This window comes from Lonchura striata, chromosome 6, assembly GCF_046129695.1.
Source record: "Lonchura striata isolate bLonStr1 chromosome 6, bLonStr1.mat, whole genome shotgun sequence".
NCBI classification, from domain to species: Eukaryota; Metazoa; Chordata; class Aves; order Passeriformes; family Estrildidae; genus Lonchura; species Lonchura striata.
The window spans coordinates 43588310-43615660 of NC_134608.1; the positions used below are offsets into that span (position 1 = coordinate 43588310).

Sequence of the window (27351 nt, forward strand, 5' to 3'; positions counted from 1 at the left end):
TTTTATAGATTCCTGCCTTTCATCATTCTATGAATGACGCAGAAGGATAAATATTTCAATAAAGTCTATGAAAAGAACACTCTTTCTCCAGGTGTGATATTCAAAAATTGTATGGATTAACCTCTTGAGGTAAAAATATATGTAAGTATGGATCTGACTTCATGATAAAGTCAGTCTGGCAGCACTAAATAATATAACTTACATAATGAGCTGGATGAAATTTCACAGCCGTGCTTCACTAAGGAATTAAAAACTCTATAAGTGGTGTTGGCAAGTAAAAAACAAGAGCTAAAATTTAAATCTTCTGTTTCACCACCATCCAGACAGGGTGCAGAGAAAATTAATTACTCTACAGTTTATGAGATTATTTTAAGAGATCAGTGATTACTCCTGTCTACAAGTTCTTGCAATATCTTTCCAGGAGAGGCCATCTGAGAGACAGAAGTGTTGGAACATACATAACAGACAATATTACTAGTACCTGTAGTGGAAGACTCTCTTTCATGATGGCTCTCTCTGGAAGCAGTATCTCTATCCGTTACAGCAGGCTGTGTGGCATAATCCTCTCCCTCATCCCAGCCTGGATACACCAACGGGTCTTGCTCTGAGTTGTTCTGTTTGGCCCCATGGCTGGGGACCATAGCTGTTATGATGATGGTGAAGCAATTATGAACTCAGTATATAAAGATCCATTTCTCACATTATTCTTCTCTTCAGTTCTTGTCTCTATGACAGGTCTTGCTCACATGTCTACTACATTTAATGGCAAAGAGAAGTAAAGCAGATTTGCTTCTCATCCTGGTTTATACTTAGAAATGCTGCCTACTGTCATTAGTAGGACCAACTCCTTCCTCAATCTGAGCATATGCTTTTCAGAATCAAGGTGTCTTACTGTTTTTCAAAAATATTTCTCTGAATCTTGCTGTCAAATTTGTATTGTTGAATATTAAAGCAAAATTCACTGATGCAGAATTAAAAACCCTGAAGACATAAGTAACTGCAAGGATATGACCCATCAGTAAGATTTCAAACATATAAATTGAGTGTGTTGACTACATCCAATTTCTTGCCCTCAAAGTTTCACTGTTTCATTAGTTGCAGCATTTCCAGGAAAACAGACAAAGAGGTGTGACAAAAGTTAATGCTAGGTCATGGTTCAGATTTGTGAATGGTGCATACAATGAATAAGACAGCATTCAGCTGGAGAATATCTGATCTTGTAGTTATTTAGAAAAACACTATCCATGTCAACTAACCTGTATATTTTATTACACAATCATAGCAAAAGAGTACACAAATTGTCTAAAAAGTATAAATCTTCTTAACCCCTTCAACCCAATAAGAGGAGGAAAAAAGGAAAATTTGCCACACTGTTACAATTTTAATTGCAATTAGGCCAATATGTATTGCTGCAGTAGTGTAGTATAACATATTATCAGAGACCTGTATTTGATAATTCACAAGAGCAGATGATGACTGTGGTGCATTCACTGTTGGCAGTGCTTAGTACAGCACATCTGTCATTAACTCATAAGTTTGGTATGCTCACAGGAACAAAAATTAAAATGTATCCATTTTCAGTTACCACCTTCACAGTATAATTTGATCTTTCATGTTTCAATTTATTCAACCAATGAAAATGAGAACTCTCTCTCTTATTCTACATTATGCTTTGTTTTCTTCCTTTCATCACCAGTATCATCTTGCCATAGCTCAAAAGTGGAATGAGTAGACACTCCAGATAATTTTTTTTTCACTATAACTGTGATTAACAAAAACTGGGGAAAAAAAAATCCCAGGTCCAATAATGGCTTGCAACAGGGAAGTGAACACAGTTCCCAAAGGAGTGAAAAATTTAACACCTTATATTTTTTTAATTTAAACCTTCTCTGTTTCCTGTGGACAAAACTCTGGTAGACAGCTTGCGACTGCATGACACACAACACAAAACATAGGAGACAGTTACAGAATTAACCTACTAAAGGTCTTGACATGCAAGACAAATAAAAGAGAAACATCTGGGAAAAGTCTGAAGAATATAGTAATTTTAAAAAATAATTATATAATATCAAAATTGCTAAAGTTTGTTCACAGAACCTGTGTTACTGTCTCAGAATGCAAAAATGTTAGCAAAACGAAATCTTTAGAGAACCCTGAAAATTTACTAAAATGTGACCTATAATATTACCTGTAGAAGTTTCCTTTCCAAAATAATTTTCACCTGCAGTAGTAAATTCATGTTGTTCAATACTGCCAGTGGTATTTGCAGGATTTTGTTCTTGACTGATCTCTCCAGAATGAACGCTGTGTAATAGTGGATGTTGGGTTGGTCCTTGATGTTTTTCATTTTCACTTGTAACTAGTGATGGTAAGATTGTGATTGAATCAATAATGATCAAAATACACATTGTCATATTTTCTTTGTCATCATGGTCTACATAACAACCACGTTTGGCTTTTGCATTTTGGCTTTTTCCTGTTGTTGTTGCATTTCATGTGAAATGAAAGATGAAAGAAAACAGAAGTCCTTTGGAAACCCCACCACACAAAAGCATCACCAGGAGCAGCAGAAGATTTAAGTACACTAGAAAGGATCCCAATGACCAGTTGAAGATAAAAGATATCTAAGAACCAGAAGAGCTCAACTGAAACAACAGCTAGCATCTCTACATCATATTTATTAATACAAACTTAACTCCTGAGTTTGTGTATTCTGGGTTTTTAAAGTAAAACACTGATGAACCTTCTCTTTTGAGTTATCTCAATTGCACAATTACAAAACTGGCCCTAAGGAAATTGTAAATTTCTTCTTGGATTTGGATGAGATTGGATGAATTAAATAAATAGGTTCCTATAAGTAGATAAGCATACTTATTTTGAACTCAATAATAATTAAAGTTCTTACCAATAAAATTAATTCATTGCTTGCTCTTTAACTTGCTGTTGTTTACACAGCAGAAGACGCAGTCAGAAATCAGGTGAAGTACCACCACCATAAGAGATGCTCTAATGAAGGTTTGGAAAAGATACATCAAGAAAAGATACATCTAAGATGAGCATAAGAACTCAGCTGGAAATATATTTGCCTTGAGTATCAAACAATTCCATAAGTGGTATATAAAAGTAAAGCTAAGGTCCTTATTCAGAGCATGCAAAGAATATGTTACATATGTCATAAGTTACCAGAGAGAGAAAGTATGCTATTTCCCAAGAAGACAAAAACTGGAGGAACATTCATCTTCACATTCAGGCAATGAAATATTTGTAAAGACAGCACTCATGTAAATGTAGTTCATTATTTTTAAATTAAACCTAGTACATACATATTATCTCACAAAAAAGAGTCAATATTAATAAATGTATGAATACAACTGATCTAACAATACTTCACCACTAAAAGGAAGTTATCACAAAAAACATTTCTGTGTGATTACAGAACCTGTTCTAATGCCAATTGTATAAACTGCTGTTCAAAACAATCTCAGAACCAGAAAGATACAGAAAAATAGCTTGAGAATGCACTCTGTAAGCTTTTGCCTACAAAAGATTTTAGAATTGAACATTTTGGTATCTCAGTTGGCTACTGGCACTAACACTGATAGCAAAATGTTCACGTTCATCTGGAGATAATATATTAGCCTTCATAGGACAATTTATGTCTTGAAAACACTAGATTCCTTTTTTTTCTTTTGTCTTCAGATTTTACAATAGAATTTTTGAAGTGGAAAAAGGGATTTTTTTTCTCACCAAAAGTTACAGTCTGCTCAGTTTTATTGCACACTACTGGCAGTGCAAATTTTAAAATACCAGAAATGTGAGGAAAAGTAGCAAGAAATTAGATACGTAAGATAGACTTTAAATGACAGATGAATGTTACAGATGCCACCTTTGAGGGCTCTAGTACAAACAGTGTAAAGGGTTTACATTGAACTGATAAGCTGAGGCTAATGGTATGGGAATTACAAACAGCTGCACCCCGAGTGTCACACTTCACTGAATTATATTAGAAATCTGAGCATTATCTGAAATGCTTGATTGCTTTACCCTTGCTAGCAGAGCTAGGATACTGCTCCTCTTCATCTGTAAAGGTGGGGTTCCAATGGTCTTGGGTGGTGATTTCCAGAAGTGTTTTGTGTTGTGAGGCCACAGCTGTTGGGACAATGGAGGATTCAATGCTGACTATGCTCTAAATCTACTCTCTGGGTGTACCATAAAGGTGATGGAAAACAGAACTTCTTGCATAGCCTAGCTGTAGTCTCTTTACTCTTCTTATCAAATCCCTCCACATCACACCAGTTGCTCTTTTCTTTGCATTTGACAGATGCAAAGTTTCCCAAGAAAAATGGAAAAAACAGGCAGCAGAAGAATAATGTACAGTAGAAGCAATGCAAAACCATTAGAGCAGTTGCATAAAATTAAACTAATGTTTTAGCAGTAATGCTGGACCTAATGAATATGGCAGATATCTCCATACATGTAAAACATGCTTGCTAAGTACTCAAGAAGTACTCAAGAAGTACCATGTTAGACTATCCATAACAGGGCAAAAAAGCCATGGTCAGCAAAAAAATGAGAGCACCTTGACAAGCACCAGGAAGTCAGTATTAGTCAAGAAAGTTATAATACAATTAAAAAGATAAAACAGAACTTCTACAAGAGTCTGTGACCAGAGACTGAATACAGTTTCACCCATGGATCATGCAGAGACCACTCGGCTGTCAAAGGTATGGAATGCAGTACAGCTGTGGGACAAGTTACCAATGCAGAGTCTCAAAGATAAATAAACACCGAAACTATCCAAAGCGTAGGAAGAAATATAAGAAGTCCCAAAGCAAGATGAATTCCTGATTTTGCATTTTCGACTAAAAATGGAAACCACTGCTAGAAAAAACCACAAATACTGCACTATCTTCAAAAATATAAAAGGCTTATATGAACAGTGGCTGCTGATTAAATAAGAGCACAGACAACAGACACATTAAGATGTTCTTAAATTAAGTAAAATTACAGAAATAGAACAGATTAATATCTTTGTATAAGTAAGAGCATTAGAGTGTAGTCATTAACAGCAACATCTATGCTAAAAAACCCCAGGGCTGGGGCCATTCCCTGGTCATAAGGCCAAGTAGCATTTTGTCTACTTCACTGATACATGGCATTTATATTTGACCTCCATATGTGGTGTTTTTCTGGTTTTCAGACAAAGTTATTTCATATATGGATGGTTTTTGAATTTAAAAAAGAGTTCTCAGATGATCACTGTGGGACTATTCATATGAGACAATAAGACTATGTATTAAAACATCTTAGTTATAATACTGGATGATGCTGAGACATCTGAGGTCACAAAACAAATAAGATTATGTTAGAAAACTGAATGGGAAGCATGCAGAAGGTAGAAAACATGAGATTGTTTTGTTGACAGTTCCCAATGAAAAAAGGGACTGGACTTGGAGTTTGGCCTTTTGAAATTGTGCCTGAGTGTATTCCACAGAAAGGAAGTCAGCTACGGAATAGATGTAGCTTATATATAATATGAACTAGAATTATTTCAATACTTAAAATAAATTAATAGAAAGAAATATAAACTTTTTTGTCTTGGAAATACATGAGTAAATATAAACATTTGAATAAACATGAAACTGAGATACTAATTTTAAGCAGTAAAAGAACAGACATTATTTTAATCCTAGGGACCTGGGATAATGTTCAAGTCACAAAAGAGGTATTTCTGAAGGGAAAAGCTGATGAGAAAAACATTCAATATTCACCAAATATATGTGTGACAAAGGAGGAGGAACACCAGGTAGGAAAATAAAGAAAGAAACAATCCGAAGACAGCAGAAGTTCCTTACTCGTACTCGGAGCAGTCTCGTCCTTGGCCACACTCCTGCCCCAGCCTGGAAACACTGTGGGGTACATCATCTCCTCAGAAGAGTCTTCATCATCTGAATCACTGCCACTGGAGGTCACATCTGCTGTGATGATGTTAAATCTGCCATGAAGCCCTAACCCACAAGGCCTTCTGCTGGTGGCAGTTCAGCTTTCCTGCCTCCCCTACCCACAGCCTTACAATCACACAGGAGAATTTACAGCCCCGTGCTGCCCAAGGGCTGCAGCTGCTCCTGGCCTTTTCACTCACACGGGGTTCATCATTCTGCCATGGCCCTGGTGAAGCTGCTCCTCTAGAGTTCCTAGATACATTTTGGGCCCCTCTGCATGCTCACAGCACTGACCATGCCCCAGCTTCTTCTAGCAAGTAGAGCAGAGCACATTGGCTTGAAAACCATTCCTTTCTCTCCCCTACACATCCTTCTCATTGGAACACTCTGCTCCTAAACTGCTTCCAAACAGGAAGAAGGAAAGACCCAGGAACATGCTTTACATAATGAGTCCAATTCTCATCCCTTTCAGATAGGCAGAATGCCTCCATGGCACATGGGCAGTGTGGACAACTGCTCAATTGCTACCACGTGTAAAATCCGTGACAGAGAGCCCAGGACTTTGCTTCTCCTACTTCAAGCACGGTGCAATGAACAGCAGTGAGAAATGCCACACATTCATCCCCCGTTCCACTCAGAGTTTGTGCACCCTGCTGCCCTGCTCTCTGCTCATTCTGCCCCTAATCAAAGCAGCACCTCAGCATGACATTCTTTACCCCTGGTTGCTGGCGTGGGTTCTTGCGTCTTCTCTCCAGGATTCGACCACCACCAGTTGTCTGGGAAGGGATTCCACCAAGCTTGGGTGGTGGTTTTCTCCAGGTTGTCATGATGAGGCCCTGGAGCTGTTAGGACACGGCTCATTTAACCATGATCTTGTGGTTATTTCTTGAGAAGCAACTTTTCCTCCAGCAAAGTCAAGTCCACCAGCACCAGCACCTTGAGCATGCTCATGCCCAGAGATGGATGTGAGAGCAGGGCGAATGTATGAATCCATGGTGTCATTACATTCCTCCAATGCCTAGCCAGATGCAAGCACTTTTGGCAGTTCCAGGGAAGAACAGGCTCCCTTGAGAACAGCCACCAGAAAGCCCTGTGGGGCTTTTCACGCCTCCACATTCCATAAGGTTAATGAGAACCTCACAGGCTCTGACAGCAGGAGAGAGTAGACAGTCCATGAAATAGAGCCCAGAATGGGCAACATCCACCAAGATGACACACAATCACATGCAAAACATGTAAGAAGTATCCATGCTAGGCAAAAAGGATACCCAGAGATGAGCACACCCAGACAAGCAAACTGATCTCCTGATAAGCCCATGTATCCAATGCTGCCAAGCACCTGAATTCAGAACTAAGGCCATTCCTCTCAAAAGACACATGCACTCCCCTTTACCTAATGCTAGCTGCTAAATGCACACCAGAAACACCCTTCAAAATAGGCATCAGCACAGCATGGAGAGATAGGAGAAGCTTTACTTGTATCCCAATACCAATGCACAGCATATTCTCAGAACATGGCACATCAAATAGCAGGGTACATAGGCTCAGTATTTAGAGATAGAAAAAGATTTTTACTTAAAAAAAAAATTACAGGAGTCTACAGCCTTTTCATCCACCATACCAGGCAAGCCAACTAGTTGTTCACAGGCAAAGAGAAATAATCATGCCACTTGTAGGGGGCTGGAAATCCCTTCCAAAGTGAAATTAGTCCTTGGCTCCCAAGAAGTCACAATGGAAATCCACAAGTCAAATAAGAATTAAGACAACAATTCAAGAATCAATAGAATGTGGCTCTTCCAGCTATATGGAGCCCAAACTTTCTAAATTGGGCATTTTTGTGACATGGGAGATGTGTTTGAAAAAGACCTGATGAAACCGTCAAATTTTCAAACAATATATGTGCATCTAAGGAGGAGAAGTATCAGGTAGACAGAAAAACAAGCAAACCAACCAAAGACAGCAGAAGTTCCTTACTCGTACTCGGAGCAGTCTCGTCCTTGGCCACACTCCTGCCCCAGCCTGGAAACACTGTGGGGTACATCATCTCCTCAGAAGAGTCTTCATCATCTGAATCACTGCCACTGGAGGTCACATCTGTTGTGATGATGTTAAATCTGCCATGAAGCCCTAACCCACAAGGCCTTCTGCTGGTGGCAGTTCAGCTTTCCTGCCTCCCCTACCCACAGCCTTACAATCACACAGGAGAATTTACAGCCCCGTGCTGCCCAAGGGCTGCAGCTGCTCCTGGCCTTTTCACTCACACGGGGTTCATCACTCTGCCATGGCCCTGCTGAAGCAGCTCTACTAGAGTTCCTAGATACATTTTGGGTCCCTCTGCATGCTCACAGCATTGACCATGCCCCAAATTCTTCTAGCAAGTAGAGCAGAGTGCACTGGCTTGGAAACTATTCCTTCCTCTCCCCTACACATCCTTCTCTTTGGAACACTCTGCTCCTAAACTGCTTCCAAACAGGAAGAAGGAAAGACCCAGGAACATGCTTTACATAATGAGTCCAATTCTCATCCCTTTCAGATAGGCAGAATGCCTCCATGGCACATGGGCAGTGTGGACAACTGCTCAATTGCTACCACGTGTACAATCCGTGACAGAGAGCCCAGGACTTTGCTTCTCCTACTTCAAGCACGGTGCAATGAACAGCAGTGAGAAATGCCACACATTCATCCCCCGTTCCACTCAGAGTTTGTGCACCCTGCTGCCCTGCTCTCTGCTCATTCTGCCCCTAATCAAAGCAGCACCTCAGCATGGCATTCTTTACCCCTGGTTGCTGGCGTGGGTTCTTGCGTCTTCTCTCCAGGATTCGACCACCACCAGTTGTCTAGGAAGGGATTCCACCAAGCTTGGGTGGTGGTTTTCTCCAGGTTGTCATGATGAGGCCCTGGAGCTGTTAGGACACGGCTCATTTAACCATGATCTTGTGGTTATTTCTTGAGAAGCAACTTTTCCTCCAGCAAAGTCAAGTCCACCAGCACCAGCACCTTGAGCATGCTAATGCCCAGAGATGGATGTGAGAGCAGGGCGAATGTATGAACCCATGGTGTCATTACATTCCTCCAATGCCTAGCCAGATGCAAGCACTTTTGGCAGTTCCAGGGAAGAACAGGCTCCCTTGAGAACAGCCACCAGAAAGCCCTGTGGGGCTTTTCACACCTCCACATTCCATAAGGTTAATGAGAACCTCACAGGCTCTGACAGCAGGAGAGAGTAGATAGTCCATGAAATAGAGCCCAGAATGGGCAGCATCACCAAGACAATGATAAATCAAAAAATAAAGAATTATCCACAAAGCCAAGAACCTGAGCTCAGAACTGAAGCCATTCCATTCAAAGGGCACATGCACTCCCCTTGTCCTCATGCTGGCAGCCAATTTTACACCAGAACCACTTTCTAGGTAGGCATTAGTACACCACAGGGAGAGAGGCGCAGCTTTACTCCTTTCACATTACCAATCCACCACATTTCCTCAGAACACAGCATATCAAATATTAAATTCTACAGGTTTGTGATAGATATTTCCGAATGGAAAGATGTTTCTGCTTTGAAAGATTACAGAAATCTACAACCCTTTCATCCACCATACCAGGCAAGCCAACTAGTTGTTCACAGGCAAAGAGAAATAATCATGCCACTTGTAGGGGGATGGAAATCCCTTCCAAAGTGAAATTAGTCCTTGGCTCCCAAGAAGTCACAAGGAAAATCCACAAGTCAAATGAGAATTAAGACAACAATTCAAGAATCAATAGAATGTGGCTCTTCCAGCTATATGGAGCCCAAACTTTCTAAATTGGGCATTTTTGTGAAATGGGAGATGTGTTTGAAAAAGACCTGATGAAACCATCAAATTTTCAAACAATATATGTGCATCTAAGGAGGAGAAGTATCAGGTAGACAGAAAAACGAGCAAACCAACCAAAGACAGCAGAAGTTCCTTACTCGTACTCGGAGCAGTCTCGTCCTTGGCCACACTCCTGCCCCAGTCTGGAAACACTGTAGGGTACATCATCTCCTCAGAAGAGTCTTCATCATCTGAATCACTGCCACTGGAGGTCACATCTGCTGTGATGATGTTAAATCTGCCATGAAGCCCTAACCCACAAGGCCTTCTGCTGGTGGCAGTTCAGCTTTCCTGCCTCCCCTACCCACAGCCTTACAATCACACAGGAGAATTTACAGCCCCGTGCTGCCCAAGGGCTGCAGCTGCTCCTGGCCTTTTCACTCACACGGGGTTCATCATTCTGCCATGGCCCTGGTGAAGCTGCTCCTCTAGAGTTCCTAGATACATTTTGGGCCCCTCTGCATGCTCACAGCACTGACCATGCCCCAGCTTCTTCTAGCAAGTAGAGTAGAGCATACTGGCGTGAAAACCATTCCTTCCCCTTCCCTTACTCGTCCTTCTCATTGGAACATCCTGCTCCTAAACTACTTCCAAACAGGAAGAAGGAAAGACCCAGGAACATGCTTTACATAATGAGTCCCATTCTCATCCCTTTCAGACAGGCAGAATGCCTCCATGGCACATGGGCAGTGTGGACAACTGCTCAATTGCTACCACGTGTACAATCCGTGACAGAGAGCCCAGGACTTTGCTTCTCCTACTTCAAGCACGGTGCAATGAACAGCAGTGAGAAATGCCACACATTCATCCCCCGTTCCACTCAGAGTTTGTGCACCCTGCTGCCCTGCTCTCTGCTCATTCTGCCCCTAATCAAAGCAGCACCTCAGCATGACATTCTTTACCCCTGGTTGCTGGCGTGGGTTCTTGCGTCTTCTCTCCAGGATTTGACCACCACCAGTTGTCTGGGAAGGGATTCCACCAAGCTTGGGTGGTGATTTTCTCCAGGTTGTCATGATGAGGCCCTGGAGCTGTTAGGACACGGCTCATTTAACCATGATCTTGTGGTTATTTCTTGAGAAGCAACTTTTCCTCCAGCAAAGTCAAGTCCACCAGCACCAGCACCTTGAGCATGCTCATGCCCAGAGATGGATGTGAGAGCAGGGCGAATGTATGAATCCATGGTGTCATTACATTCCTCCAATGCCTAGCCAGATGCAAGCACTTTTGGCAGTTCCAGGGAAGAACAGGCTCCTTTGAGAACAGCCACCAGAAAGCCCTGTGGGGCTTTTCACGCCTCCACATTCCATAAGGTTAATGAGAACCTCACAGGCTCTGACAGCAGGAGAGAGTAGATAGTCCATGAAATAGAGCCCAGAATGGGCAACATCCACCAAGACAATGATAAATCAAAAAATAAAGAATTATCCACAAAGCCAAGAACCTGAGCTCAGAACTGAAGCCATTCCATTCAAAGGGCACATGCACTCCCCTTGTCCTCATGCTGGCAGCCAATTTTACACCAGAACCACTTTCCAGGTCGGCATTAGTACACCACAGGGAGAGAGGCGCAGCTTTACTCCTTTCACATTACCAATCCACCACATTTCCTCAGAACACAGCATATCAAATATTAAATTCTACAGGTTTGTGATAGATATTTTCAAATGGAAAGATGTTTCTGCTTTGAAAAATTACAGAAATCTACAACCCTTTTCTTCCACTCTGCATCCAAAATGGCAATGGTATGAAAATAGATATAAATGTGTCTATCACATATGGATGAAAAAATATCAGAGTTACTCTTCATGTGTGTTTCTCATTAACCAATAATAGTTCTACATCTGATTCATAGCACACCTAGATATGAATCAAAATTTGCTAATAATAAAGAGTAAAACCTTTTTGGGCAAGGAGAGAAAGTCAGTCGTAAAGAGTTGATGTTGTTGTTGATGATCTGGCCCTTTCACTTGATGGAGCACACCACCAGTGATGCCCAAATCCAGAGAAAGAATGAATGTGTATCATCTGAAGGAGCTGTGCAAATTGCTCATTTCAAACCATAGCACAGAATTCTTTATATTAAGCTAGATATCTTTAAAAAAACTTTAACTTTACAAATTAATTGTAGTAGAGTGAAGAGCCACCAATTTTGTTTCTCACTTTAACATAGTACAGAATTAGATAGATAGCTAGATAGATAGATTTTCAGCCATCTCTCTGAAGACATACAACAAATACTTTTCTTTACTTATTTCTTAATTTTCTACTTCCTTGTCTGTGGGATTTTTCTCTGGAAAATTAAATTGTGGCCAGGATATACCACTGAGCCTGCACTGCAACACAAACTAAGTAACAGATATTGGGACATAGCTTTATTCCTTCTTTTTTGGACTGTTCTCCATGTCACTTTTTCCTGTGCTACTGAATATTTGATGACTTCTCAGAGAGATGCACAGCTTACAATTTTCATCTTTCTAAAAGGAGTGCTAGGTTACTGATTCATTTATAATGCAGTAAAATTAAACTAAATTAAACACAGAGTTACACACTTCTGTGTTAAAGTGATGTTGCTGGGTAAAAACCAAAGCTATCAGAAAAGCCCAGGAGCACTACTTTCATAATTGTTTTTTTTTCCTCCAGAGAACCAGTTTATCAATCCTAACCCTGTAAACAAACATGCCAGTGCTATCACTTCTGCGATACACATTTATCAGTACTGACACATATTATCACATTGCTGTATAGTTTCTTTGATCTTTTCAGATCTTAAATATCTCCAGTTTTTCCTCTGTAAAACAGTCTTGCCCATGAGAGAGAGCTGCTAGCAAGAGGAGGGAACATACATATTCAGGACCAATACATTTGATAATCAAGTATTAAAATGAAAACAGAAAGCTTTCCTGTACAGAAACAATACACAGACTTTTGCAGTGGGTACAGAAACACCAGCACAAGGAAACATTAAGTCACATGTGCACACAAAAGCAAACATATAGGAAGGCAAAAATCACCACCAGAGTCAACCAAACTCCCCACTATTACCAGGTGGGATTTTCTGAACTCTCCACCCCTTAGAGGCAACATTTTGTAACAAAAGCTTTCACTGGAAACAAGCACCAGAAAATTCTCTACTTTTTTCCAAGGTTTGGGGTACAATCAACCTAATATTTCTTTTTCTATCTATACTTATAAGGCATTACTAATCCTTTTCTGAAAAAAAAATGCTTGGATTTAATAATTTACGTCTTTTAGCAAAGCTTTTGCTATCGGTAATGCATACAAACATTCTTCCTCTAAATCCAGTGATGAGGGCATCATTTCCCCAAGTCACTCATGTCATTTGACCAACTATCAGCAACCAACAATCAAGCAATATGGATTCCCCTGATGGGGGAAAAAAAAGAAAAGAACCAGTGGGAAGGAACTTTCATTTCTATCAGTTTGATCTTTACTACAACACGCTTCTGTAGATTTCCCCTGTATAATTAAAATGTTCTCCTTTAGGTTCACTTTCTTTTCTTAGGCAAAGATCTTTATCACTCTAACCATAAGATCTAGTGTGAACATATGTATGTTATTACCACTTTAAAATGTGGAAGAGGACTTCAAAAGCTTTTTATTTATTGTAGCTGCTGTGCACTACATATTTGATAAAAACCTCACAAGCAGTTTTTCCAACCCAGTAAAGCTATTTAAGAACAAAGAAAAGAAAATGGCTACTGTTCCTTTGGGTCCTCAAAGACTGTGGAGCCAGCACCCATCCCCAGTTTTTTCTTATGCAGTTTGCCAACAGCAAGGATGAAATGAGTTTTTGCAGTGCACAAATGGCTTCGTAGCTGAAACTACCATATAAAGCACAGCTTTGGTTAGCAAGGTCATGGTTTTGAAACAGGTTATCTACATTCACAACCATAAACATATTAGAATAACATCACAAATCTACAAAAATATCCTTTTCTACCTCAGAAATAAATTTACTTCTAGTGATAATATGTTGTACTGATTTGTGATTCCTCATAAAGTGATAAACCAACTGTGGGAAACCCAAAACAGCAATCTTTCTGAACTCAGGTACAAGCATTGAAGCAAACATACTGTAAATGATTTTGCTCCCCTTGTCTCAGAGACTGAAGTTCATTTCCCACGTAAGCAGTCTAGAAAGTAGTCTATTTCAATGTCTTTCCAATTTTTGAGATGTTGTATGCTTCACCACTTACCAGAATGCCCTTCTGGAAGAAGAAAGCAGTTTTAATGTGATCTATGTGTAATGTAGTTATTATGAAACATAAATCTTACTAGTACTTGCGGGATACTCTCCGTCATCTCCTTCATGGAAATCACTGGCCACCGTCCTCAGAGAGATGTCAGGTGATACAGATGTAAATTCATCATCTGTATGGTGATAGATAAATCATTACTGTTTCATAAGCTCAGTTGCAATACAATACTCACAAGTTCTTCAGCTACTCTACTCTGCAAGCTTCATTCCTTCATTTATTGGTCCAAGAGAGAAGAAAGATTGAGGCCCCACATAAGTTATCTCACTCACACAGTAAGGATATCATCCAAACAGATCATTTGAAGAGGAGACTGTATTACAGTGATAATGAACATTCTGGCAATGATCTGTTTGTGTGATACAAGATCTCACTGTATCTGTATGACAGGAGGACACGGATTCTAGAGCAGTGAGTGAAGTTATTCATATTCTCCTCTGCTGAGATATATTCTGAGGTTTAGTCCAAAAATCTAGATTATGCATGCAAGCAGAGATTGTAACAGTTGGAACAGCAATGAACAGAAATACACAGCACACACCCCGGGGAATGTGGGGAATGTTTCTGATCCTAGTTCCTTAGCAAGACAGTCTTAGGATTTCCGTTCATGGTGCTAGCTACATGTCAAAACAAGCATAATATGCTATGAGTACACCACCAGCCAAAAGTAATTTTATAATCCTAATGCTCTTGCTTTTTATTTTTATTAATTTCAGTATGTATTGAGGATAGTGATGCAAAATACTGGTATCCTTCACTGGTAATTTATTGGTGATTTGATAAAAAGCCTGTAGTCACACAGTAAGCTTTACTGTACTAGAGGATGATTTATAACCCTAATGTTAAATGGGACCAAGTCTTTCAGACCTCTGATAATTTCAGTCACACAAGCAACATAAAAGATTAAATAAGTAGAAAAGAACATGGCATTTGTATTTGGCAGAGCCCCATGAAATTAGTGTCAGCCTACTGTCCTTACCATAGTCTTTTCCAGGAATTCCATCTCCTCCAGAAGAATGATCTGGCAGCTGTGAGACTGGAGTAGGACTTCCATAATATGAGGGGCTGGACCTGCTGATGGAGGCATCCATGGGAGTTGTCTCATGAGTTGATCCACTACCTGCATTTTCATCATCCACCCCTGAGGTTGAGGACTCTCCACCAGTGTGACGTGTGCCATCCGCATTGTAACGGGAGCCATCCGCGTTGTCAATGACTGTGGAAACGGAATTAAACGGAATTCATGTCAAGGAGCTTCACAGCTATAATAAAGAGTAATGCCTGTGGATTTACACCAGTTTGCCCATTTTTGCCCTCCTATCTAACGTAGATAACACATCACTAAAATATGTCTAATGCATATATGCTAATTTGTATATTTTTCACTTTTGTGGGGCCTGACTTGAATCACTTAGTTTTATCAAACTGATTGATTTTAACATAATGTCTTGGCATTTGTAAAGTCAATCAGAATTTAGAGTTGGAAGAAATAATTTATTATGAGCCTTTTTTCAGCTTCCAGCAACTTTTCTAACAAACAGTTTAAATTAGATGTATGAAGGTTGCAGTCTTAAGCAAATTCCTTTACATCAAAGAGATGTTAGCAGCTCTGAGGCACCAAAAATGTCAAACACCTATATAAAAAACGTTTGGTACCCTGAGATAAACCAAATTCCATAGGCTTTAGGGGAAGACAAGTGACTAGTTGCGTTAATTTCTATTGAACATCTCTTAACTTCTTCTTCTTATGTTTGGCTTGGATTTTTTAATATTATTGATTGTTTATATAAAATAAGATAACCAGTTACTAAAAATTGAGCAAGTGCATGTCCTTCTAATCAGTACAGTACCTGTTTCATCCTGATTACTGAGTAAGGAAGTATCTATTTTTACAACTGGCTCACATGTTTTTTCCTCTGTTTCTGTGAAGAAGGGAAATAGAAAACATTAATATGAAAAAATTGATTTAAAAAATCACATGTATACCTATATCAATTGTACATAATGACAAAACATCCATTTCAGATGAGGAGGACTGAAAGCAAATTTCCAAACAAATATTATTCGCTGATGTACCACCTTCCCAGGTGGAAGTGCCTTTCCAGGCACTTCAAGATTGTTCCATCAGCTAGCAATGAGATTTTCCATTTCCATAACCATTCCAGAAAATGTCTGCAATCAGTGCCAGTTAAAACAGCCTTATGACACAATTTCAATGCAGTCAGACCCACTGTCATTGTGGCAATGGGAACTCTAATCTTTTTTAGCTGGCAAGACTCTGTCCCCTCTATAGAGGGCTCGACAGAGGCAGCGTGTGCCCTGTTCTGGTGAGCACTGCTGGCCCCTGTGTGCTGCAGTGCCCCGCTTGGGGCTGGTGTGAGAGCTACCTGCTCATGCTGCTGGTAGGGAACAATACTTGGGAGGAGTTATAGAGATTGGGAGGCGATGGACATCACCACTGTAGTCATCTGTGAACACTCATCTGTGAGTGACAAACAATGGCAACTCACATGATACTACAGCAATGCAGATATTTTTCATTATATCACTACCAAATACAAAATAAAAAAATATCACGGCATTCAAATCATCAATGAACTTTTCCTACAACTTTCTGTAAGAACTCTCTTTTTCCACTAGGAATGTCACAGTCTACTGAAATTCAAGTTCCTTGAAGTTAGTTTGGATTTTATTTTCAAGCAGTGTGTTCAGCATCTGTCACAGACTATATACACTTCCCTAATAATTTACTATAATATCTCCAAATATTAGAAAGTACAAAACTTTAGATGAAAGTGGTCTGCTGCTGATGCATGTTGCTGTCCAGCTGCCTCATGTCTAAATGGAGATTTGCCTGAGCAAATACTGAATGAATCTGCAAACAGCAGAGCAGCAGCTGTGTCCATGGGCCTGGGATGGACATCAGAAGCCTTGGAGCTGCTGCAGGTGGCAGCCACTCCGAAAACACAAAAAACTACTCTTGGCTGTAAAGCTCATCTCTGCATGAACAGAAGAGCTGAGTGCAACGGCTGACAACAGTTATGTCTTTCAGAATCACTGCTGCAGTGGTTCACTTCACTAAGCCATTATCATGAACTGCTCTGGAGCTGCAAAATTTGTCCCAAGGCCAGAAAAGTGATTTAGCTCAAAACACACTGATAACAAAATGGTCATTGCTGACATGACAGATACACTTCTAGAGGTTGACAAAAGGTATTTCTTCTAGCTGAAAACCAAGCTATGTTTATTATATAAGCCCTTATTCCAGTACCTTAAATAGATTACATATGTTATTTTAAGTTAATCTGTTGCTAAAGTGCATCGTAAAATCATCTCCTTACCTGTTGCATTGTAGCAGTATGCATCATATCGAGCAGTTGTATTTGTTGAAAGTTTGTAAATGCCAGTGTTATTTGCTGCACAAAGATGATAGGGATTGATCCGTGGGATAACAATATGCCCCACCACGAAACCATACCTGTCAAGAACAGAGGTAAATAAACCATATTACTTACTATAGCAGATGTCACCTCAAGGATTAAGAAGCTAAAAAGAAGCCATTATTTTAGTTCCTTTTCCATTTGAATGCTCCTTTCTCACGTGCAGCTACATCAGTCTCCCGTATCACAATATAATTTTGTGTTTAATTTCTAGACCTAAACCCATTTAAATATGTGTCTTATTAGCTAGCTGGGGTGATCAGTTTCAGATCAAAGGAGTGAAAGTGAGGAATGCGAGTGCACTTTTTGTTCAGTGTGAGTTTGTATTGCCTGACACTAAATTCCCATTCTTTAGGGATTCACAGATTCACATTTTCATTGCTTTGACATAACACACCAAAACATTTCACACAGAAATGTCCAGGGCTTAGTTTATGGTACTTGAGCAAGTTTAAAGAATGATTGCAATACACATCATTTTCTGCATGAACTGATGGCCTAGTAAAATATTCAAATGCAAGAATCATTTGTCCACAAATTCTTATTGTATCTTTCAGTTGAACAGTGTGATTATTGTGCACAGAGCTCACATAATTCAGTGAAGACTGTGGTTACATAAGGTACAATACATTATTACTATTTTGCAATCCTGTATCACCTGATTGATTCCAATATATTTAACTAGAGAGGTGACAAAATGGTAACAAAATCTGGGGTATGGTTTGGGTTTTGCTTTACTTCTTGAGAGGAATGATTTATCAGGGAGGAGTAAATGTCACAGCTTTGCAGTTTTTTATCTAGGAGCCTCATTTGAGTTTCATGTCTAATGTGCAGATACTTGCAATTCTGAAACTCTTGTAGGTGGAATTATAAATTACTTTACTTACACTCCCAACTAAGCTTACAATGCTGACACTTTACAAACCATTATTGACCTACTTGTGTTATGTCCTGTTGATTAATCTTATTCACATACATTTGGATTGTTACATGCATGTGATGGTTATATGCAGCATATTTTCCCTCTCCTACTCACGTTTAAGAAGAGCAAGAGCTTACTGACAGTGACCACTTCTAGCACAGGATCAACAAACTAAAGTAATAGGGTGGGAGGGTTGGCCAGAAGGAAGGGAGGAAGAAATCTTATCTACATGGCTTACATGTCGAAATCTGCCCTCTGGTAATTTGTGAATTAGGGAAAATTGTAACATTAATTAAAAACTAAAGCTTTCCCCTGGGGAAAAAAAAATCCCTCTTCTTCTTTCAATTGCCTTTATATTTTAGCTTTAGAAAATACTTTCCATAGTATTTCCATAATTGCTTGCATAGAAGTCTCTACCCCTACGCATTTTTTAGGATTTGATCTTTATATATTCTGTAATGCTGGGCAATTCAGAATGCTATATATGTTCATGTACTATTGTCAGAAAAAGAACATGCCTACTGAGTTATGATGGACTTTCCCCTCAGAGTCAAGAACTGTTTCTAGTCTTTATGTGGTACAAATTTAAATTGCCTTTCCAGTTCTGATGGAAGAATCCTCTAAGTATTCTCTGTTCACATATTCCACCTCTACAATATCTGTGAAATGAACGTGCCGGAACAGGAAATAGTTGCAAGCAGTATTGACGACAGCTCTATTTCTCATGGTACCAGAGTGAAAGTCTTAAAACTTTGGAGAAATGTCTACTGATTTTTCCAGTGCCAGTTAGAAGATAAATTCCATTTCTCCATGTTTGCTGTTTAAGTTAGACTCCAATAAAGTTTAAAATCTGCTGATATTTATATAAACTCCGTAATGGTGTGCCACCATGAATCTCCTGGGCTGCAGTGATCATACAGTGGTGGAGTTTGAAATCCTGAGAGAAATGGGTGAGTAAAGAGTAAAGTCAAAACCCTGAATTTTAGGCAAATAAAATTCCAGCAATTCAAGGAGGTAGTCAATAGGCCCTGCTGGGAAACTGCCCTCAGGAACAAGGGCACAGGACAGAGATGGCAGAGATGGTCTTCAAGGATTCCTTCCATAGAGTGAAAGAGCTCTTGATACCAGTTTAAAAAATCAGGCCAAGCCAAGAGACCAGCGTGGCTGTGCTGGGACTAAAGCACAGGAAGGAAACGCACAGGCTGTGGAAGCAGGGTACCAATACCAGCTGGGATAAATGCACTGGGAGCAGCCCGTCCAGAAGAAGCTGAGGGTACAGCTGGATGAGCTGCTGGACACAAGCCAGCAGTGCCTGCTCGCAGCCCAGAGAGCCAAATGCATCCTGGGCTGCCTCTAAAGCGGTGCAGGCAGCAGGTCAAGGGAGGAGATTCCCCCTCTCTGCTCTGTTTTGCTGAGACCCCACCTGAAGTGCTGTGTCCAGCTCTGGGGTCCCCAGCACAAGAAGGACATGGACCTGCTGGAGTCCAATTGAAGTTGATCATGAAGTTGGTCATGAAGTTGATCAGAGGGACAAAGCACCTCTGCTATGAGGAAACGCTGAGAAAATTTGGATTGTTCAGCCTCACATATTTTTATATTAGGACTCAATTTTTTTGAATTAAAAGTTTTCTGTAACTTCTAGTCTCTTGGTCTAGTTATTTTTTGAGGAACTGGGGAGTGTGCATCACCCACATTTATTGCCCTATATATCACTAATTACAGAAGGTAAGTAGGTTACTTGACAAAGTGGTTTTGAGATTTTTAATAACTACTGTAGCTGTCATCTGAAACATCTTCATTCACAGATTACAAGAATGCACTAATACAGTGGCCATTTTTTCACAGGGATGTCAAGATTGACCCCTCACAGTACCACCTGCTGCTTTTTATTGTTCCTTGGCAAGACTGAGTTTCATACACTGCACACACCATCCTCAGCCTTTGACCTCACACTGGGGCTTTACTTTCCACATACTTATCTTACCAATTGTTCAGTGACATGCTAGGATCTGAACATCTTCCCAATTAGCTTATTATACTGTCAGTCTTTTGTTACCTTTAGATTTTATCTGTGAGAGATTATGATTTTTTTAAAGATAAATGGTAAAAAATTATATGCATCAAGGACTTATTACTGGATGCATAGCAAACATCCACATGCACAAAGATGTTTTGTTCACTACAGAATATAACTTGTTTAGATAATCACAGCATCTACAGTAAGTCAAATCTAATTACTACACCAGTGGTGTCACGATATACTATGTTTTCAAGAGTTTCTTTACCTGCAAGTTTCAAATCCAAGCTCATGAGCTTTTTTCAGCTGCTCTAGTGTTGCCAAGGTGCTGTTGAGAGCTCTGCAGAGTTCAACTGCTTCAGATCGTGTGAGACTGTAGCGGCCATTCTTTTCAACATGAAAAACTCCTCCATATCTGCAACTTACATTGAATTCTGTTAGCAAAAGAAAAGAAAAAAAAGGAAAAAATTTAGACCTAATGCTTCATTGAAGACCTGGAAATTATTTATTTTCAAGGGTAATGCTTTCAAAGCAAACCCGCAACAAGTACCAGCTACCAATTCATTCAGAAAAAGTAGTGCCACTTTCAATCACCTTTTTCATACTTTCCCTCTTTGGGCTGAGGCATGAGCCAAATCTCCAGCCTTCCCAAAAATAGCAATACAACCTGGTTTTTAGGGTATCTAGGACATTTAACGTACCATTAACACTAAGGTGCAGAAGAAAGGGTTAATAATAATAATATCAATACAAGTAAGTATAATCATGTGTGTAGAGAGAAATGGGGAAACAACTGGACACTTCAAAGCAATGTTAATTAATTTTGCTTCTGCCACACCTTTCCCTCAAGAAAAAAAAAGCAGTTGCTACTCTGGACTAGAATGACAACTGCAAAGCACACTTCATAGGAGTAGATATTATTTCCAGTGCAAACAGGAGCATGACTCATTTCTATCTTAATTTTAATGGAAGTTCCATGTGCAAGAAAGGGATAAATAGACCAGTCTTCTCTAATATTAAAAGGGTGTGTCTTTACTGTCTATTTGAAATAAAAAGATGACATATAAAAACTGTTTTTCCAAAAGACACAAAAAGCAATTCATGCACATTTACATTGACACATAAACAATGAACAACTTTCTTAATGTAATTTTTGCTTGACAATCTATTTTGTTCTATAACACAAATGCGAAAGCAAATTATAGTATTCAAGGTATGCACTCTTCCTTTAATTTAGTGCATTCATAAAGTGATGTTATTCTGTGTACAGGGTATCTACTCATTGTAATCCTCAAGGAACTTTCCTTTACATAGCTCACAGGAAACTCTCAAGGAGATAAAACATCAGATTGGATGCAGGCTGGGTGATGCATGAGAGGACAACCACTATTCACAGCACAGGAGTTCAACAGCATTGATGTTAGCTTGTCCAAAGGAGCTCAAAAGCTATGCATCCAATCTTGAATACTTGCACCATAGGCAACAGAAATAATAATTATTGTTACTTGGATAGCTTTCCCACAAAACGAATGGAAAAAAACTCTTCTCCAATCATTCCACCTTCTCCAGTATACTGGCTGACAAAAATATTTAATTTAGAAAAAATTTGCCCTTCAGAGCTGTTTAACAGTCTTGCTGAATACAGTTCTTAGTATTTTTAATATTTTTATTATCACATATAATTAAAAAATATGGCCTGTCTGTCACTGCTTGACTACTGCTAGGATGGAGCTGCTCTCACATCTGCCATGCAAGTGACTTCTACTTTGGCTCCAAATATTTCATATTCGAAGTTTGAGATTGTCTTGGAAGTCATCCAGGCAGTAGCTGTATTAAGCATAAATGACCTAGACAAGAAAAAGTTTTCTCTTTAGTTTTCCCTTCTTGATTCTCTCTTCCTAAACATACTCTGTGAGGCCCAGGACTTAAATAGGGGCTAAGATCACAAAGTTGTATTTAACTACTTTAAAGTAACAAGCTCAGTGATTCTGGAGATAAATTTTCTTGGATCATCAACATCTTTTCTTATAATTTTAGGCTAATTTCTAAAAAGCTTTTCACTGTGAAAGCAGATGCCATATACATTTCCTTTGGGTTCCATTTGATTGCAGTTAATCCTGGATTCACTGAATTATAAAGTGAAGTTCACTTTTGCTTACAGTGAGTTGATTTAGCAACCATCAAACCTCAGCCCATTCCTGGTTTTAAACACTACATTTATGCTCTATTATCACTCTGAGATTCACTCACAGTCAGAATTCCACTTAGAGAGCCAATTACTTAGACTTCTGCTGTTTAAAAAGCAGGCGTACTTACACAGATAGGCTTAATGGAGCTACACATGGGCTCCATGCCCAAACGTGTGTACATTGTCCATGGAAATGCTCTCCCTGAGCAGACCCTGCACACCAGGGCAGGGCTGGGAGGTACCAGGCTGACTGCATGGGTGCTGCCCAGCTGCACTGCATGCACGCACAGCAGCAAAGCCAAAGCTCCCAGGAAGCCTTGCTTGTGCAGCGTGAGAGATCACATGGGTGTCCAGGAAACCCCAGGCAAAAACGTGGCAATCCAGCTCTCAAAACTGGATTTAAGGCCATCCAATTCGTTGGCACTGTGCCCTAAAGTAATGCTGAGACAGCATCTTTGTTTTCTTCGATGGTATCTTCTACGCCTACTATTTCAAAAGTACCACTGCTGCAGCAGAGACACTGTTCATGAAGAGCTGAGTACAGAAAAAGGACCAAAACAGTACCCAAAACTCACATGGAACTTCACAGTCTAAGCAAATTGTGTAAATTCAGCATCTATTCTTTGAAGGCAGTAATTGCCACATTTTAAAAATCACAATATTTTTTCCCATGCTGAGGCTTACAGTGTAATTTTGAAGTAAGGAAGAAACATGACTGTCAAATTTAAATCAAAAAATGTATTTCACCTTTTCCCATAGGGCAGGGAGGTCAAATCCATTAATTTTCTGTTGATGTTACTTAGCTGGCTTTAACACAGTTATGCAAAAGATGGATTTTTATTCTGTTCCAAGAGCCAAGGCAATGTAAAACTCATTCTGCATGACAAATATTGCCAATCCTTTTAACATTTTTGAAGCTTCAAAGGGGCTGACTCAGAGTGGATTCACAGTGAAATCACCAACAGCACGCAAACCTTCCCTCCTCTCCCCCACCAGAGCTGTCTGGCTTTGGGGCCTGACAGGAAACAATCCTTCCTATCTTCCTTCATTCACATGATTTGCTAGAGCTGTTTAATAATAGTCCTTGAAGCAGGCAAACGGTACGAAATACATTTGAATTGTCATAATCCATAATCTCACCCAGACCATGAAGTGCTCCTGTCTGTGCTGAGCTTTATGAGCATGGAAAACATAAACTTCCACATAGGCCATTTTCCCCCATCTTTGCTGGGATTTCTGGTGCCTTCTCTCAAGAAGCTGCATGCAAACCTTTCTCTGATATCTTCATTCACTTATCTAAACCAGGTTCAATTAATACTTGTCAGCCAAAATCACTAACTTTGATTCCCCAGACAATTTGGTAGCTAGAGCCCACTGGTGGGGTAGAATTGCCTCACATAGACTAAAGAGCATTGTTCTGTCAGAGAAGTGTGAGTTACACCCTGATAATTAATAGGAGAGGCTTGTTAGAAACTGTCACTGTAAGAAACCAGGTGCAATTTCCATTTCCACCCTGATTCTGCAACCCTTATGTCTAGTGAGTAACACTGACTCATGCTAACTCTTCCCACTGGAATTAATTTTCCATTAAGATTTTTGGTGTACTGTATGGATGCCTCATGCACTACTCCCCAATTTTCACTGTTTTCAACACACCACCTGGAGGTTTCATTCGCAAGGTGGACATTGTCTTTTATTTGAGGGAAAAAAAAAAAAAAGGCAGCAGTTCTTTTAGCAACTGCAGAGATACATCAAAGCAAACCAAGTGGAAGATCTGCGAACACCCTGCCCACTTGAACGAAAGCAAGTGTAAGACTCGTACGTGTTAACAGACTTCTCAGTAAAACCACACGCTGAATTGCATAGCAACCAGGAAATGTTAGGGGGATGTTTTGGTGGGGATTTTCCTTTTCAGTTTGTGGTTAAAGATGATTGATAGCTCACCAGGATGTGCTAAACTGGGGCTGACAACAGGGACAGAACTAGAGGCTTGACAGTGCATATAGTTTTAATTATCTTTGTTTTAATAGATATAGGATTTACATTTACTGTAAGAATTTGGTTCTATATTTATTAAGCTGATTTCTAGCTCTAGGCAGATATACAGGGATAATTGTTTCCTTATAATCACAGATTACTGAATTTTGTACTGACACTTCTGAACAGGAACAACCACCAGCTTAGCACTGATACCTACATTATAAATATCATCACCTGCTTTAAATGCTTGCTAGTAATGAAGTAGCAAAAAGTAACATACTGGAAACAGATTAAAATATATTTAAAAGAAAATCCTAGTCATTACAATTCCTCTTCAGGCAAATCTATGAATTGGGCCATATGAGTCCTGAAATCTGAGGAGGTCTGGACAAGACAGATCTTGTTTCTCAGTTCAGACCTATCTCTAGTTATGCCTGGTTTTCTAATTGTTTCTCAAGAAAATTACATCATGGCTAAATAAGAATGCATATTTTATTTCTGAGTTGAGGAAACGGCCTCCGAATACAAAATTTCACATAGGATGGGTTCATAAAACATTTCAGGATCCAAAACATTTTGTCAATGTATATATTACGTAAGTCTGATTACTGCCATTTTGACATCTGCTAGAACTTAAAATGTACAAAAATATCGTCCAGTGATTACCTAATTTACTACAACACACATGGACCTGGAAAGCATTATTTGCTGAGTATTCTACCTTTTTTTTAGTCTATTAGTAAAAAACTTCACTCAAGTAACTTGCAGCCCAGGCAACTGTAACAGGATACAGAGGGCTTTTACCTTTATGTCAGAAGTTGGACTAAAGCCCAAGTCAGTGATGAAAACCACTGGATAGCTGTTTGCTAGGTTATGTAAAATGATTCATTAATCCCAGCCACAGTCACTAATAGACACGTGTCGACATCATTAAAACACACCTATACTTGAATCCCTCAGGGCTTGATGAGGAAAGGAAAACTGTGCTGGGAAAATAGGACTCAAAACTGGGATGACTATACACTGATCAAAATTCAGAAATCAAATTTGCAAGATCCATGTGAATGAAGCCAGCAGTCCTTTACCATCCCAACACAAAAGTGCCAAGGATCAAGCCACATGTATCATCATTAAGTGTGGCTGGTTTTGTGTTTTTCCAGTTATGATATTCTTGTTCTGCTAACCACCATTCTCTAAAGAAAGCAGAGAAATAAATCTAGAAATAGACTACCTGCACCATAAGCAAGGCTTTTCCAAATAGTGATAATGAAAGTAAATCTTCACAGATTCTTGGGAGTTGTCCAATGAAATACTTTCCTTGGAGTATTGCCAAATTATGACACCTACTATGATTTATAGGAAATACATTTTCAGATTTAGTGTCAATACACTGTATTTTTGGTTTGCAAAGTATCCCTTGTGGATACTTAAATAAAGCAAAATAAGAGGTTTGTTCTTCAGTTTGAAACTACCTTTAATTCTGAAATTAAAAAATTCATTTGCATAAAATAAAATAAAATTACTTAATAAAGTTAGGTTTAAATGTTTACATGGCTGCAATACATGTAGATGGTTTAAGGGACCCAAACAAAAGTTTCCCTCAGGGATTTTTTAAAATATCATATTTTCATTTCAGTTTGGCATAGAAAAATGTTCTAAGCCTAGACAATTTTAATGGGAGAGAAAAATCCCACATAATTATATCCCTAATAGATACGTGATATTCAGGGAAGAAAAAATTCTCTGCACACCTGGCTTTTTAAAGACAGCAATGTCCAGGAAAACATTTTAAAAGGGATTTACCTCCATGTTTGCAAGGTGTTCCTGCTATAAATAGAGAAAAAGTATTCTTAGTAGCTGGGTGTGGTGACAAGAAAGTGAAGATGACTCTCCACAGATCCAAAGGTGTAAAGTCAGAACTTTCTTTGAAGTTGTGCCTAAGCTGTTCCTATTATCCAGTTATATTTGGGTACCTAGTAATTCAGTCTAAAAAAGCAAATAAGAGTGTAGCTTTCTCCCTTTCCTTTGTGCTGCTAACTGCATGAAAAGTCATGAGACAGCCATGCTAACCTTGAGGTCCAAGTGGGCTGACGTGGATCTCTGCAGTGAAAAAAGAAATGTGGCTGGATGTATGCACAGAGGCCAGGGCAGCATACAAGTATTGCTTGCATTTCTGTCTTACTTCTGGCAGTGTACACTGGAAATGGGATGTAAGACAAAGCTCAAGCTGCTGGCTTTCTTATAAATTGTTGTTCCTAAGGAATCTGCCTACTGATCATCGAAGTCACTGTTTGCTGACAGACAAAAATCTCCAGTCTCTTAACTGACAGCTCTCCTGGCTACTGCTTTAAAACAAGGGGTGTGGGGGTACTGCTATTAATAAATCAAGCATTCACAGAGTCACTCAAAATGCAAGTAAGTACAAGAAATATGCTTCAGTCCTCAGCAGTTGCTATAGGAAGAAAAGAATCTCCTAATGGATCTTCCAATCATACTTTATCTGCACGGCAACTGTTGCTCTGGTAAACATCCTGAGTGAGCCTATACTGTGTCATCACTTATGATAAACCTCCTTGCTGCTGACATTAATATTAGTCTTTTTGTAATAGTCTCACCCAATAGGGAGCTGAAAGTTTTCAGACTCCAGTAGAATGTGCTACAGCTGCGCAACACCTCGGGGGAAAAGTTGCAGGCAGTGATATCACAGTCTGCAATTAGTTATCTGATATGC

General features: G+C 39.5%; 1 protein-coding gene across 2 annotated transcripts in view; it reads right to left on the reverse strand.

The window, feature by feature from the left end:
* Positions 1 to 27351, reverse strand: part of CD44 (CD44 molecule (IN blood group)) — a 52243-nt gene that overhangs the window by 13147 nt on the left and 11745 nt on the right. Inside the window, exons 2-9 of one of the 2 annotated variants that reach the window (XM_077784235.1) lie at positions 20721 to 20886; positions 17415 to 17551; positions 15924 to 15995; positions 15053 to 15289; positions 14093 to 14188; positions 4045 to 4149; positions 2189 to 2359; positions 482 to 643 (exon numbers count right to left, since the gene is read on the reverse strand). In XM_077784235.1, the coding sequence (XP_077640361.1) occupies positions 482 to 643; positions 2189 to 2359; positions 4045 to 4149; positions 14093 to 14188; positions 15053 to 15289; positions 15924 to 15995; positions 17415 to 17551; positions 20721 to 20886 (1146 nt within the window). The remainder of the gene's footprint in view (positions 1 to 481; positions 644 to 2188; positions 2360 to 4044; positions 4150 to 14092; positions 14189 to 15052; positions 15290 to 15923; positions 15996 to 17414; positions 17552 to 20720; positions 20887 to 27351) is intronic. The other variant, XM_021555159.3, reaches the window with a different exon arrangement.